This window comes from Rana temporaria, chromosome 2, assembly GCF_905171775.1.
Source record: "Rana temporaria chromosome 2, aRanTem1.1, whole genome shotgun sequence".
NCBI classification, from domain to species: Eukaryota; Metazoa; Chordata; class Amphibia; order Anura; family Ranidae; genus Rana; species Rana temporaria.
The window spans coordinates 204,887,391-204,902,638 of record NC_053490.1 but is presented as its reverse complement, the minus strand read 5'-3'; the positions used below and the strand labels follow the sequence as shown (position 1 = coordinate 204,902,638).

Below are 15,248 nucleotides of genomic sequence, written 5' to 3'. Positions count from 1 at the left end.
GGAGGTAGCAGACAAGAAGAAAATGGAGTGGAAAGCACTTGTTAAACACAATTCATTGCATTAAACATATCTTATATATATCATCAAGGAAAATAGGTACTAATATGATTTCATTCATGCATATATATTTATATATAAAAAGGTATTAAAAAGAATATATAAAAAATAATACTAAACATTATTAATAGTTCTAATAAAAAATTAGCTCAGCTTATCAAATAGGCATTATTACAGAAATCTATCACAGCAGTCCCACTATAAGTTACTGATCACTGCCGTTACGAGTATAAACCTAAATATTAAAAAATTCCAGTATCTACAGGTATAGTGCCTTGAAAAAGTATTCATACCTCTTGAAATGTTCCACATTTTGTCATGTTACAACCAAAAACGTAAATCCTTGCCCGGGCTGTCAGTTTAGGTGGACGACCATGTCTTGGTATCTTTGCAGATGTGCCATACTTTTTCAGTTATTAGATGATGGATTGAACAGTGCTTGGTGAAATGTTCAAAACTTGGGGTATTTTTTATAACCTAACCCTGGTTTAAACTTTTCCACAAGTTTATCCCTGGCCTCTCTGGTGTGCTCCTTGGCCTTCTTGATGCTGTTTGTTTGTTTACTAAGGTTATCTAACAAACCTCTTCAGGCTTTACAGAACAGCTGTATTTATATTGAGATTAAACAACACACAGGTGGACTCCATTTACTAATTAGGTGACTTCTGAAGGCAATTGGTTCCACTAGATTTTAGTTAGGGGTATCGCAGTGGAGGTGGCTGAATACAAATGCATGCCACACTTTTCACATTTATTTGTAAACAGAATTAAAAACCATTTAATATTTTCCCTCCACTTGACAATTATGTGCCACTTTGTGTTGGTCCATGACATTAAATACCAATAAAATACATTTACGCTTTTGGTTTTTAACATCACACAATGTGAAAAATTCAAAAGGGTATGAATACTTTTTCAAGGCACTGTACCTGTACACTGTAACTGTAGATACTAGTAATGGCAGCGATCAGCAACTTATAGTGGGACTGTGATAGTATGGCGGGCACTGACACTTCTGACACTTTGCGGGAACCAGTGACACTAATACAGTAATCAGTGCTAAAAATATACACTGTCACTGTACTAATGATGACTGGGAAGGGGTTAAACATCTAGGGTGATCGCAGGGCTAAATATGTGCCTAACCATTGTTTGTGTGTACTGTGAAGTGCTTTCACTAAGGCATGAGCTAGTTTTTATTTATTTTATTATTTTTATTTGCAGAGAAACAAAACCCAGCACATCCTCACTGCCGGCAGTCATTCATTGGCCGAAACTCGCTGATCAGCTTGTCCTGTGACTAATCACAGCACAGCCAGCATGCCCCCTATATATATATATATATAGTATCTCACAAAAGTGAGTACGCCCCTCATTTTTGTAAATATTTTATTATATCTTTTCATGTGACAACAAGAAATGATACTTTGCTGCAATGTAAAGTAGTGAGTGTACAGCTTGTATAACAGTCTAAATTTGCTGTCCTCTCAAAATAACACACAGCCCTTAATGTCTAAACCGCTGGCAACAAAACTGAGTACATTCTAAGTGAAAATGTCCAAATTGGGCCCAAAGTGTCAATATTTTGTGTGGCCCTCCTTTTTTTTCACAGTACTGCCTTAACCCTCTTGGGCATGGAGTTCACCAGAGCTTCACAGGTTCCCACTGGAGTCCTCTTCTACTCCTCAATGATGACATCACTGAGCTGGCGGCTGTTAGAGACCTTGTGCTCCTCCACCTTCCATTTGAGGATGCCCCACAGATGTTCAATAGGGTTTAGGTCTGGAGACATACTTGGCCACTCCATTACCTTTACCCTCGGCTTCTTTAGCAAGGCAGTGGTCGTTTTGGAGGTGTGTTTGGGGTCTTTATTACGTTGGAATACTGCCCTGCGGACCAGTCTTTCCAGTGATTGTGGGGGTCTGCGGACAGGGGGTTTATCGGAATCTGGAAGCCCCCTTTAACAAGGTGGCCCGCAGATCCCAGCCATCCCCTATATAAATTAGTATGGGGTACATTGTACCCTACTCTTTTCACCAAAAAAACTCAGAGAGGTGGCGGCGTTCATCATGATTGATGCTGGCCCTCTTGTTAAATCTGGGAAGGCCTTCTGCGTAGCAGTTAATTTTTATTGCTTGAATTATTTTTCCTATTATGGGCGTGAGTGGGGCCTTGTGTCTAAGTTTTGCCTAAAGCTGGATACATACTATAAAATTTTCTTATGATTTTTTCCTTTAGACTTACCTAAACCATATACGAGGTCAAATCTAAAAACTTTTAATTTGTATGCAATCAGGCAGGCCCTTACACTACACAGTTGATGGTAAATCTAAAGGAAATTGAACAACAAAAGTTGTATAGCGTGTATCCAGCTTAAAGTGGTTGTACACCCTGTACAACTACTTTTACCTACAGGTAAGCCTAGATTAAGGCTTACCTGTAGGTGCTGGAAATATCTCCTAAACCTCCACGCTTTAGGAAATATTTACAATAGAGCCGTGCGCCAATGTCTACGGCACAGGCATACTTTAGAAACGACAATCTTGGCGTTTCTAAAGGGATAATGCCGTGACTGGTAGCTCCCACGCGACTCTGGCCAGTCACAAAGCCAGAGTTCGCGGCCCCGGAAGGAAGAGGGGTGAAGATGGACGCTCGCTGCTAGTGGGGACATCGGTGACATCGCAGGCTTCGGTTTCAGGTAAGTGACATATAATGAGCTACTATGTGATGCTTTACCCTTGCAGGGAAATAAAGAGGAAGTAAAACCCATTAGGGTTTACTTCCTCTTTAAGGCCTCACAGAGCCTAGAGCCAAGTCTACCTACCAGCATGTCTTTTGGAGTATGGGAGGCAACCAATGTTAGCACAGGGAGAAAATGCAAACTCCTTGTCTTGGTTGAGGTTTGGACCAAGAACCCTAGTACTACAAGGCAGCAGTAGTACTAAACCCTGTGATTCACTTTTTGGGAAATGCTATAGTCTAAGGTTTACAGTGTACTTTATTGTTATGAGTTGGCCAAACTTTTCTATGATTCTAAAGGAGGTGTTAGAGGCAATTCCCAAACTATACCCAGTACCTATATTATTAGTGTAGTGCCCCCTTACTTCCAGTATGGGCACTACGCTAAAGTTAGTGGGGAATGGGAGAGTTATTCTTGCTCCCATTCACAATTTGTCAAATTTGGGCTGCTGTCATTCCAGAAATGTCCTGTAGGTCAGCCTGCGCTCCAGGGGTGTTGTTTCCACCCATGGGCGACAGGTGGCGCTAGAAGGGTTCTGGCAGAGCAATTTTCCACAGCAGCCAATTAGAGTAGTTTTCCCTCGCGGAGCATCTTTATTGGTACTTCCAGCGGGTTCCAGGTGCGGCATCCACCTTCAGGGTGCACGCATCCAACGGACCCTGGCGATGGCCTTCCAGGCCGGGGTCAACTGCTACGCGGAGCTCTATGTTGCCGAGAGGGGCCCCGGTGACTTACTGGGCCCCCAGTTCTATTGAGAGGATCCCAGGCTGGATGCCGTTCGATTGGGGGGTCGGCTTGAGGAGAACCCGGAGGCAGGTTGTCCAACAGGGCTTGAACGAACCAATCAGGGATCTAGTGACCGGAATGCTGACAGGTACGCTTTGCTGTCATCCGGTGACCTATGCTAAAACCTACTGGGAGGATTCAATTCGTCCATTTAGCTCCTTCAAGTAATTGCCCTGTGGCAGAGGCCCTAGAGCCAGGTCTGTGAGAGAGATCTGTTCCTCCCAGCAATCTAGAGTGACACTTTGGCTGCCAGGCTTGTGACAGGAGTCTGTCCAGGGGCACTTCACCCACTCTGGCTAGAGTGGCGACAAACTGTAATTTGGTACTACTGAGAGCAGGATTGCTCGGTTGTTATCCAGGCCTGATACCGCAAAGTGCTCCCTCTTTCTTCATCAATCTTTTCTTCCTATTTGATGTTGATGTTGGCCTGGAAATAAAGCATTGGAAAACCTCTATTCCTTATCTGGACATTCGCTCAATACTCTGTTCTCCAACTGCACCCCTAGACAACACCAAGGTAACTTAATACGCCGATCCCAACAACAAATCAGCGGCTCCTTCGGGGGTAGCGCTACCTTAGTTATCATGTAGCAACTATCAAAGAGTCTAATTTCTAATTGCACTCACTTTGCACTATAAAGCTGGACACACATTATACAATTTTCTTTAGATTTAACTTTATGTTGTACAAATGCCTGCCTGAGTACATACAAACTGAAAGTGTTTAGGTTTGACCTCATATTATATGGTTTTGGTAAATCTAAAGGAAAGTTGCATAATGCATGGCCAGCTACCACCTTGCAATGCAGAGGAACTGGACTGATAAAGGAAGCCTCTCTACTCCCACAATGTCAAGATGTGTGTTATTCCAACATGCGCAATATGAACATGAGCTGTACATTTCCCAGATGTTCCCACTGCTTTGTCTGACATTAGTCAGCTCTCTACAAGTTCCAACGAGGAAAGATGCCAGAGGGCTGGCTTGTGGGTAGGTGCATTCCTTGCTTGGATTCATTTATTTTTCCGTGTTGATTTTTGAAAGCAGAACTTTATAACTTTGTCATTTTTATACAGTCTATAATTGTCAGTTCCTGTGTCATGTCTTTATTGCTATCTGTGACCTTGACAGAGGAAATCAAACCTTATACATCTTATGACATGTGTCAAGATTCACAGCAGATTCACGAAAATAACCTTCTACTGTGCATTCAAGCAATTTTGTTGCTTATATATATATATATATATATATATATATATATATATATGTACTGAGTTCCTATCTTTCCAGTGGGCAATTAGTCCAAACTCCTTATACGTTTTCAACATTTAACACTTCTTTGAGTCCCCCACCGAATCCTAAGCTGTACTCAGTGGTTCCTTCCAACATCTCGTATGTCACTATTGAGTACTAGATTGAGGTAGAGGCCAGTGAGAGGAACCACACATGCAGTGGGGGACGAAAGCGATTCAACACTCTCAGGAGGTGTCAAATGCTGAAGGCTTGGCCTGAAGTTATCCTGCTTAAAGCAGTTATTAACTACTGGCCTTTTATTTGGGAACTTGCAAGGTAAAGTCATAATGTGCTAGCACATTATGTTAAACTTACCATAAAATTAAGCCCTCCCGCGCCAAGAAGTCAGCGCTGCAGGGGCTCCCATCCCATCTCGTCTTGCTTCTGGCTTCACAGCACAGGGATCTGAAGGAACAACACGGGTGGCCGTTCCTTCAGAGAGCGCATGCGCCAGTGATGTCGCTGGCTGTATGTAATGTAAATATCTCCTAAACGGTGCGAGTTCAGGAGATAGTTACAATACCTATAGGTAAGTCTTATTATAGGCTTGCCTATAGGTAAAAGCAAAAGATGGAAGTTTACTCCCACTTAAAAGAAAGACTTGCCACCGGCCTGAGAGGTATGTATGCAGTGCCTTTTTTTGTGGAAGCAATGCTTTGCAGTTTTTTGGGGGAATTGAAATCTTTACCAATATTCATTAACTTTGCATTTTACACTTGAAAACACCTGCAAATGTGCCTATGATCACCAGAATTTTATAAATATGCTGCAAATCTTATTTGATAAATACCTGCTCTAATTATTTTCCCCTTCTTTTATAGAACCATGTCATCCATCAAGATAGAATGCGTTGTGACTGAAAAATACAGGATTGGAGAGTCTCCTGTATGGGATGATAAAGAAGGAGTGTTAGTGTATGTTGACATTACGGGACAGAAGGTCTGCCGATGGAACCCCAATACTAAAGTAATACAGACTGTTAATTTAAGTAAGTTGAGTTCATAAAGTACATCTTCCTGGAGCACTTTACAAAAGACATTAAACCCAACCCTAGCCAAAACATTTTATTTTGTTTTGGATAGAGCAGCAAAGGCTGAGAACCGCTATCAGATTTATTATTTTATTTATTTATTACAGTACTATAGCACCATCAATTTACACAGTGCTTTACATATATATTGTGCAGTCACATCAGTCCCTGCCCTCAAGCAGCTTACAATCTAAGGTCCCTAACTCACATTCATACATACACATGTTGCGGTGCCCCCGTGGGGTCGCTGCATGTTCTAGATCCACACATCACCCTGCTTGGCTCAGACATCCATTTCAAGCACAATTTCTCTAGTCAGCAGTGAACAGTCTTTTACTTGTTTTTGTTGTTTTTATTAGGGAATTAAACTTGTATGGGGGAAAGGGGGCCATGGGATGCCCAGACAACGAATCTTGATGAATTGAGCAATCGTTTTAAATCTATTTTGCCAGTCTCTAAAACTTTACACTCCTCCAGCACACTAGAGAAGTAAAGATGCACATTTCCTCCAAATATCCAACAAACAAATTTGTATAAAGGGTGCAGCAGATCTGCCGATTGCAGTTACCCTTGTCTGAATATAACATTGTTCTTGACCAAAGAAAGACTTTCCAAAATTAACTGGGAGGATACAGTAACATCTTCCCTGCACAACAAAAGGTATTTTGTTATAGCTTTCAAACCCAAACTGGTAGGAATAAAATGTATTTAGAGTAAATGTCCATTGTTAGAAGTCTCCATGTTGGTTCAAAGTTGTCAATTATGGCATTTTTTTAAAGAAAATATCAAGTATAACATGTGTATAAGAGTGATGCTTGTACCAACGGTTGTTAGATATTTTTATCATGAGGAGGTGAATGATAGAATAATTCCCATATGGGATTGATTTACCAAAACTGGAGAGAGCAAAATGCAGTGCAGCTTGTGCATGGTAGCCAATCAGCTTCTTTTTTCAAAGTTTTTTATTGAATTATATTAAGTGTACAATTAGCTTCTAACTTCAGCTTGTTTAGTTAAGCTTTGACAAAAAAAACTGGAAGCAGATTGGTTTCTATGCAGAGCTGCACCAGAATTTGCACTCTTCCGTTTTAGTAAATGGACCCCTATGTGTCTGTAAGATGGAGTCCCTTGTGTACTTTGAGGAGGCCATATAACACTGGGATGTTGGATGTTCTAAGTAAGGTATTTGGTAACAATTTTTTTTCTGAATGTGCTTAATAGGATCGCCTCTGACAATACTATAGCCGTGACCATCAGAGAAAATATCTAACCCCCAAAATCTATAACCCTTATAGTCCTCTTTACTTAAATTGAAGTATTGTTTTTTCCTATTAATTGCCCCGTGTGTGATATTTGAGGGTCTTGGTAAAAGTCTCCATGGAGAAATAATGTCCAGGTGGTAAAAAATGCACCGGGTACCCTAATGGTTTCATGGGGTATTAAATTAGTTGGTTTGGTTACAGTATCAAATGAGTTGGTATGGTTCAGTGCTGAAGTTTGAACGTCTCCACCTCAAACTGAGATGTGTCTAATTTTGTTGTAGGACAAAAGGATAGGTTCTAGCCAGTAATTTTAGTTCACCCTATCCCAGTACTTGTAAAGAAAAGTTAGTCACCTGGCTCTCTTCATCTTCTGGTATTGTAGACTAGAAATCTTTTACTTTTAAACTTTTAAACCAGGGCACACTTTTTGAAGGAGGTATTTATCACACCTTAAAGCACTTATTTTCAGCGTTTATTTCTATACTTATCCTTGTTCTTGTTTGGTTATATTTGATGGGCTTATGATTATCATGGGGTGGAGAATGTTACACAGGTTGCTATGGGTTACACCAAGATATATGGATTTGTTAGTTATAGGCTTAGTATCACTATATTGCTTTGAAAAAGGGACCCTACAAGGTTAGAACTGCCCTCCTGTCAAGATGATGTCTACAACCCCCATGTCTTGTACAAGCATTACAGGGACAGACCAGACTACCAAGATGTCTAAAAATTTAGGGAAATATTAACTTTTCCCCACTTTATTGAAAACTAAAAAAACAAAGTGACTGGCGTTAGGCTTTAAATCCAATTTTTGGGGAAAACTGCATGAACTGACAGTATTTGAATAATACGAGGAATCCAGAGGATCCAGAAATACTCCATATAGGTGTGTCTGTGGTGAGAATGCAAACTACAATGTGTATAGGTGATTTACGAGTTTTGTATAAAATATCAATATATCAGAATATGCAAACTGAAAACCTGGATGAGGTATGCATGATTAATACTGACTTAATGTGTTTTTACTGTAGCTTCCTATCTAAAGCTCATAATAAAAAGTATGGGATGAGGCACTGATTGGCTGCTGAAGCAGAGGCATTGATTGGCTGCTCAAGCAGGCTCAGTGTGGAAGCTGAAGAGTAAGAAAGGTGGTGGTGAAAAGGAATCTGGTCACTTGAACCCAATCCTATAGGTCATTTAGCACTTTTCATTTGGCTTATCAAAGTCGGCAACATGGTGGAGATCTAGGGCACTGATGAAGCAAACATTAGGCCCAACTTAATCCTTTTTTTTTTTTCTATTTCCATTTGTAGAGGAACCAGTTGGCTCTGTTGGACTTCGAAAGTCGGGTGGCTATGTGATTGCCACGGGCACCACTTTTGCTGCCCTGAATTGGGAAGACCAATCAGTAACTACTCTTGCCAAAGTTGATGAAGACAAGCCCAATAATCGTTTTAATGATGGAAAAGTTGACCCAGAAGGGAGATTTTTTGCAGGTATTTTTAAGTTTCCTGTACATAATATTAAAAATATTGATCAAAAATGCAACAACAAACAAGAAAAAAGCAAACGCACACTACATGTATTAGTGATAAAATTGCACTCACAAAAGATCAGTCACAAAGAGCTATGATTTGCCACGTACTGTATCATATCATAGCCCATTGTCTTATCTACACTATCTAGCCCACTGCTTTTTTCTTGTCTGTTGTTACAGTTTTTCGTACTTCCCTGATCTATGTGTGGAGCTGCAAGCATTTATGAGGATCATTTAAGGCATTTTTGAAGTGACATTTGTACATTTTATACTCCATAACCGGTGACTGTTTTTGTTTCCAAGTATCAAGGGGCCTTCTTCCAAGTGAGTGTACCCTATGTCATGTTGCTATTGATCAAAAGTGGTTTACCATATAATTTAGTAGGCAATTCTTGCTGTGAGTTGCAGCAAGTTTGTATTTTTAAATTATAATTTTAAACTATTTTAAACATTAAATTACATAATGCAATTGAAGCAAAGGCTCCCAGGCCACAGAGTAAGCCTGAGTCAGTGATGTAACTCATATTCAAGCTAAAAAGGTTCAATTTCATTGTTCCACAGTTATGCTGGCCATAAACTATACGAAAAATCGGGCAAACCCATTTTCAAAAAACGAACATTCAGCCGTGAGCGCAAACGATAGTGCCATCATGTAATGACCAATAAATCATTCAGTGGACATAAATGAATACATTTTTTTGATAGTTTTTTTACATATACCTAGTGCAGACAGTTCGAACAGGAAACACATTAATCTTTCAATTTATCGTTCGCTCTACAGAAAGTTTCCAAACTTGTCATTAGTTTTTTTTTCGGCTCAAAAAACGTCCCAACGATTATCAATTTTGTGTCGATTAACTGTCAGAAAAACGAACGAACTGTCTAAATGACCAAATTTCGGCAGATTTTTCGTATAGTGTATGGCCAGCATTAGTATGTGGCCTAGCTTACCTCTGTATTGCCCCACTTCACTGACTGAAAACACGAAATTGAGGGCTTATCATGACAGCTAGACAAGTAACATTTTTAAAAGAGAATATCAATAATAATGGCACACCATGCATTTCTCAAGTACAGTATGATTACTGGTATATAATATATCATTTAATAATTAACACATTTATCTGGAGATTGTCAATAAATCTGTTAGCTTTGTAATTAGTGTTATTTTTTACCTAGGGACTATGTCGCAGGAAATCCGTCCTGCAGTTGTAGAAAGAAACCAAGGCTCGCTGTTTACCCTGTACCCTGACCACTCTGTAGTGAAACACTTTGATATGGTTGATATCTCTAATGGGATAGACTGGTCTTTGGATCACAAAACCCTCTACTACATAGACAGTCTTTCCTTTGCGGTGGATGCATTAGATTATGATGTGAAAACTGGAAAAACCTGTAAGTTATATATATATTATGTAAATTAATAAGTACTGCATAGCTCTATCCTCTATAATGTAAGATTATATTGTATCCTTTGTTGGTGCAAAAATTTAGCGAGAATTAAAAAATAGAAACATACACTAGATGCCAAGATGTCTGCACTATCAATCTTATGCTGCAGCTATCCCCTAGTCGGCTGTACACCGAGAACTGTGCAATCAAAGACTGCTGATCGCTCAGTTATCGGGTCTGCTCTGAGGAGGATCCCTGCAAAGCCCGAACCAGCTTTGAGATGTCAGCCGACAGGCTTTAGTCCACTGTTGGCTGAATCTGGGTCAGTTTATAATTTGTTAGGACATTTTTAACCAGAACAATTTTATTTATTTTTAACTTTAGACTTTAAACTTGTATTTATTATTTATTTATTTATCTTTTACTTTAAACCTTCAAAACACTTGTTTATCTATTTATTTTACTTTAAACCCTGAATTATGGTCCAAGAATTATTGCTTTCACTCTGACATTCATGCACAATAGCCTTTTACATAAACGTATGTGCTATATATGTGCATTTACATTCAAGTGTGTACGCAAGATGACGGGTGCATTTTGAGTTTAAAAAAAAACATATAGGGGCAGATCCACATACACCTGCGCTGGGCGCAGCGTATCTAAGATACGCTACGCCGCTGTAACTTACTTTTAGTTGGTTTGAATCCTCAACAAATCTGCGCCATAAGTTACGGCGGCGTAGCGTATCTCTCGCGGCGTAAGGGCACGGAATTAAAATTTGGCGGGTAGGGGGCGTGTTTCATTTAAATGAAGCGCGTCCCCGCGCCTAACGAACTGCGCATGCGCCGTCCGTAAAAAATCCCAGGGTGCATTGCTCCAAATTACGTCGCAAGGACGTCATTGGTTTCGACGTGAACGTAAATGGCGTCCAGCCCCATTCACGGACGACTTAAGAAAACAACGTAAAATTTTCAAAATTATACGCAGGACCGACGGCCATACTTAACATTGAGTACGCCACCATATAGCAGCTTTAACTATACGCCGGAAAAAGTCGAACGGAAACGACGTAACAAAATGCGGAAATAGCTAATTTGCATACTCAACGCGGATTACGACGGGAACGCCACCTAGCGGACGCTGAAAAATTGCATCTTAGATCCGACAGCGTACGAAGACGTACGCCTGTCAGATCTAGCCGAGATGCCGTCGTATCTTGTTTTGAGGATTCAAAACAAAGATACAACGTGGATATTTTGAAATTTCTTTGTGGATCTACCCCATATTGTTTAATTATAGCTCCATTTATTACATTTTTATATTTAACTTTATTGCTAGCACAATGGGCTAACAAACCCCCTATGTGATAGCATTGGGCAGGTGACAGATTCTCTTCAAGCCGGGTACACAAGAAACGAATGTCGGGAGCCATTTGCTGGTTCAATTAAAACCGGCCGACATTCAGCCCGTGTGTATGTTGGTCTGTTTCTTCAACAGAAGCCAGCCAAGCATACTGTAAAACCAGTAGCCGACCGACTCCCGATCAGCGATGTCAGCCAATGGTAGAGAGCACTGAACAGAGTGTTCTGGTGGGGGGGCCGTCCCCATGTCAGAACACAATAGCTCAGTGGTGGAGATCGCTGTACTTACTTTGCATAGTGAATACCAGACCAGAGCTGACAGTTTTTTTTTCATTCAACCCAAAAAACTATAGTGTGTACTTTATGGAGCCATTGGGGGTCTACAGCTAATCAGACGCAGATTGTGCAGGATGCAGGCTATTCAATGTACTCTAAAAGTCATCACCTGTACATGACAGCTGACAGTCGGCTGAAACATTTAATACTGGACTCACAGCAGCAGCCATGAGCTTGCTTATTCCCCTTGACTATCTGGAACAATTTTAAATGTACCTTGGCAGACAACAGGTTAAATTATGTTGTGCTATAGATTGCAGTGTGTTTTTATCAATTTTTTTTTTTTTGCTTTAGTGATTTTATGTTCTGCGGCAGGTTGCAATAGGCTGCACAAAAACACATGTTCTTTCTTACACCAACACAACACCAATGTGAACTAAAGCCATAGGAAATAAGGCTATTTATATTGTCCTTGCATTGGAACTGTGTTGGACAACTTACACTACAGAGTTCAATTTTTTGGGATTCATAAAGATATTTTTATACCTTGTTCATGCAGTGTACTTTTTATATTGGTATTTTTGGTATTATTGGTATTTTATTAAAAAAAAGGCGTAAAAGAAGTAATTTAAACTTCTCCATGCTAAAGGAGGCAATAGCAGGTTGGCACTACTGCTCCATGTAAATTTAGACCATCTGTGACCCTCTCAGCACCACTTTGCTCAATAACCTTCTATCAGAAGTTTAAGGGAACCAGGTGGGAAATGTTCAGCTAAACAGTGACTTAAGCCAATCAGATGTAGCCACTGTTCAGGTATCCTGGCAGCTGTTGGAGCGGTGGTTTTCAGAATCCAATAGCCTGCAAGAGAGATGCCTCCACCCCCGCTGTTAAAGCGGTTCTAAAGGCAGAAGGTTTTTTATATTAATGCAGTCTATGCATTAAGATGAATAACCTTCTGTGTGTAGCAGCTCCCCTCAAACTTACCTGAGCCCCATCTCGATCCAGTGATGGATTCGCTGAGCCACACAGCAGGCGTCATTGGCTCCCGCTGCTGTTAATCAAAGTCAGTAAGCCAATGAGGAGAGAGAGGGTGGAGCCGAGCTGCGGCTCCATGTCTGAATAGATGCATAGAGCAGCGTCTCGACTCGGGTGCCCCCAGAGCAAGCTGCGGGACCCGAGAAGAGGAGGATCTGGGCTACTCTGTGCAAAACCACTGCACAGAGCAGGTAAGTAAAACATGTTTGTTAATGTCATCACTTTAAGTGTGGATGGGAGAATCTATTGATTTCTCTTGTTGCTGAACATCAATGGCTAGCGTTAGACATGCTTTGGTCCTGAGGAGTTTGGAAACGGTGAAAGAAAATTTGAAAAATGTAAAAAGTAAAGCTTTCTACCCAGAAGTTATCTGGTTTCAGAGGCATGCAATATTCCCTAATAACATAAATTCAAAAATGTTTTGCAATCCAAATAATATTTGAGGATTTAAAGCGGTTCTCCACCCTAAAGTGGAGTCCCGCTGATCGGAACCCTCCCCCCCTCCGGTGTCACATTTGACACCTTTCAGGGGGGAGGGGGGTGCAGATACCTGTCTAAAGACAGGTATTTGCACCCACTTCCGGCCCGGCATTCACGGGCAAAAGACGGGCATTCCGTCACATCCCGTCGCCCCCCCGTTGTGTGCTGGGAACACTCGGCTCCCAGCACACAGCGGGAGCCAATCGGCGGGCACGGCGCGACTCGTGCATGCGCCGTAGGGAACCGGGCAGTGAAGCCGCAGCGCTTCACTTCCTGGTTCCCTCAGCGTGGATGGCGGGGGGAGCAGCAGAGTGACGAGCGATCGCTCGTCATCTGCTGCGATCGGCGCTGGACTCCAGGACAGGTAAGTGTCCTAATATTAAAAGTCAGCAGCTGCAGTATTTGTAGCTGCTGGCTTTTAATATATTTTTCCCATGGCACATCCGCTTTAACACACATTTAAAACACTCTCACCCCATTTCCCCCCTGAAAAAAAAAGTTCTACATTGTCTGATTCTATATGAATAAACACTAAATGCAATCAAGCACTTCAGCTACTATTCCCATGATCATTTCTAGTCCTACTCCATACACTTTTTGGTAATAAAAACAGCTCAAAACACTTAGCTATAGCTGGCCATACACGGTTCAAATTTCAGCCAGTTCAGCGGGAACCGGCCAAGATTCCTACCGGTAATGGACAGGCTAAATGTATTAAGTTGATCAATCGATCAACTTGGGTACAGCCAGCCTGCCTGATTAGCTTGCGATTATCACAAACGACTGCTATATCCGCTAGTGATAATCACTATCTTCTCCCGGAGGGGACGGCTTCCCCGCCGCCCCCCTCCATGCTGGGAGATGACAATTGCCGATTCCCTTGTCAGCTCTGCCTGTGTTGATGAGGGGAATCGCACAAATTTCTTACCTGCAGAAAATAAATTTGCATGGTGCCTAACTCAAAAACACAAGACCCTCAAACAACAGATGTTTTTTTAATTTTTGGAAGAACCCAACTAAGAAACTTTGCTTAATCTGATTTAACTATTGTCATCTTGTTATGGTTAAAAAAAATCCACAATGCAATATTTCTTTATTTGCACAGCAAACCGACGCCATGTCTACAAATTACAGCAGGATGAAGGAATTCCAGATGGCATGTGCATAGACTCAGAGGGGAAACTGTGGGTTGCTTGCTATAATGGAGGACGTGTTATCCGTGTAGACCCTGAGGCTGGTATGAGATATACTGTGTATATATATATATATATATATATATATATATATATATATATATATATATATATATAATTTTTAGTGCACATTATAATATTTTGAACTTAATTTTACACTGCAAATGCTGTTTCTTGGCACTGGAATCAAACTTTCCAATCTGTACTGCAGGTAAGGTAATCCAGACTGTAAAGCTCCCAGTAGATAAGACAACCTCTTGCTGTTTTGGAGGAAAAGACTATTCAGAAATGTATGTGACATCAGCCTGTGATGGCATGGATGAAGAGTTGACCGCACGCCAGCCTCAGTCTGGAGCAATATACAAGGTGATTACCTATTGTAACTCTTGAATTGTTTTGTGTTCTATTTAAAGAAATACAAAAATGCATGATAAAAAAACTCCGCACAAATTCATATAACAACTTACCAGGACCAATTTTCTAATATACATTATAGAAACCCAAGGCACAAGTGAAATATTTTGTCTAGATAGTTTACATGACATGTGTCCAACAAGTCTAACTACTATGCAGTGCAGTGTCAAGAAAAACGTATGTTAACCCCTTAGAATGAACTGGTTTTCTGCAGTAATTTATCATAAAATGTGATTTGATACTCATACAAGTCACAACAATATACAAGCATTATGTGCTTAAAGTGGAGTTCCACCAAAAGTGGAACTCTCGCTTATATGCTTCCTCACCCCTCCGGTGTCACATTTGGCACCTTTGAGGGGGAACGGGGGACCTGTTTAGACAGGTCCC

The 15,248-nt window shown here is 40.9% G+C and overlaps 1 protein-coding gene across 3 annotated transcripts in view; it reads left to right on the top strand.

The window, feature by feature from the left end:
* The window catches only part of RGN (regucalcin), a 33,076-nt gene that overhangs the window by 14,532 nt on the left and 3,296 nt on the right, over positions 1 to 15,248 (top strand). For all 3 annotated transcript variants that reach the window (XM_040336290.1, XM_040336292.1, XM_040336291.1), the window contains exons 2-6: positions 5,696 to 5,862; positions 8,483 to 8,665; positions 9,886 to 10,101; positions 14,357 to 14,488; positions 14,656 to 14,810. In XM_040336290.1, the coding sequence (XP_040192224.1) occupies positions 5,700 to 5,862; positions 8,483 to 8,665; positions 9,886 to 10,101; positions 14,357 to 14,488; positions 14,656 to 14,810 (849 nt within the window). In that variant the 5' untranslated portion in view covers positions 5,696 to 5,699. The remainder of the gene's footprint in view (positions 1 to 5,695; positions 5,863 to 8,482; positions 8,666 to 9,885; positions 10,102 to 14,356; positions 14,489 to 14,655; positions 14,811 to 15,248) is intronic.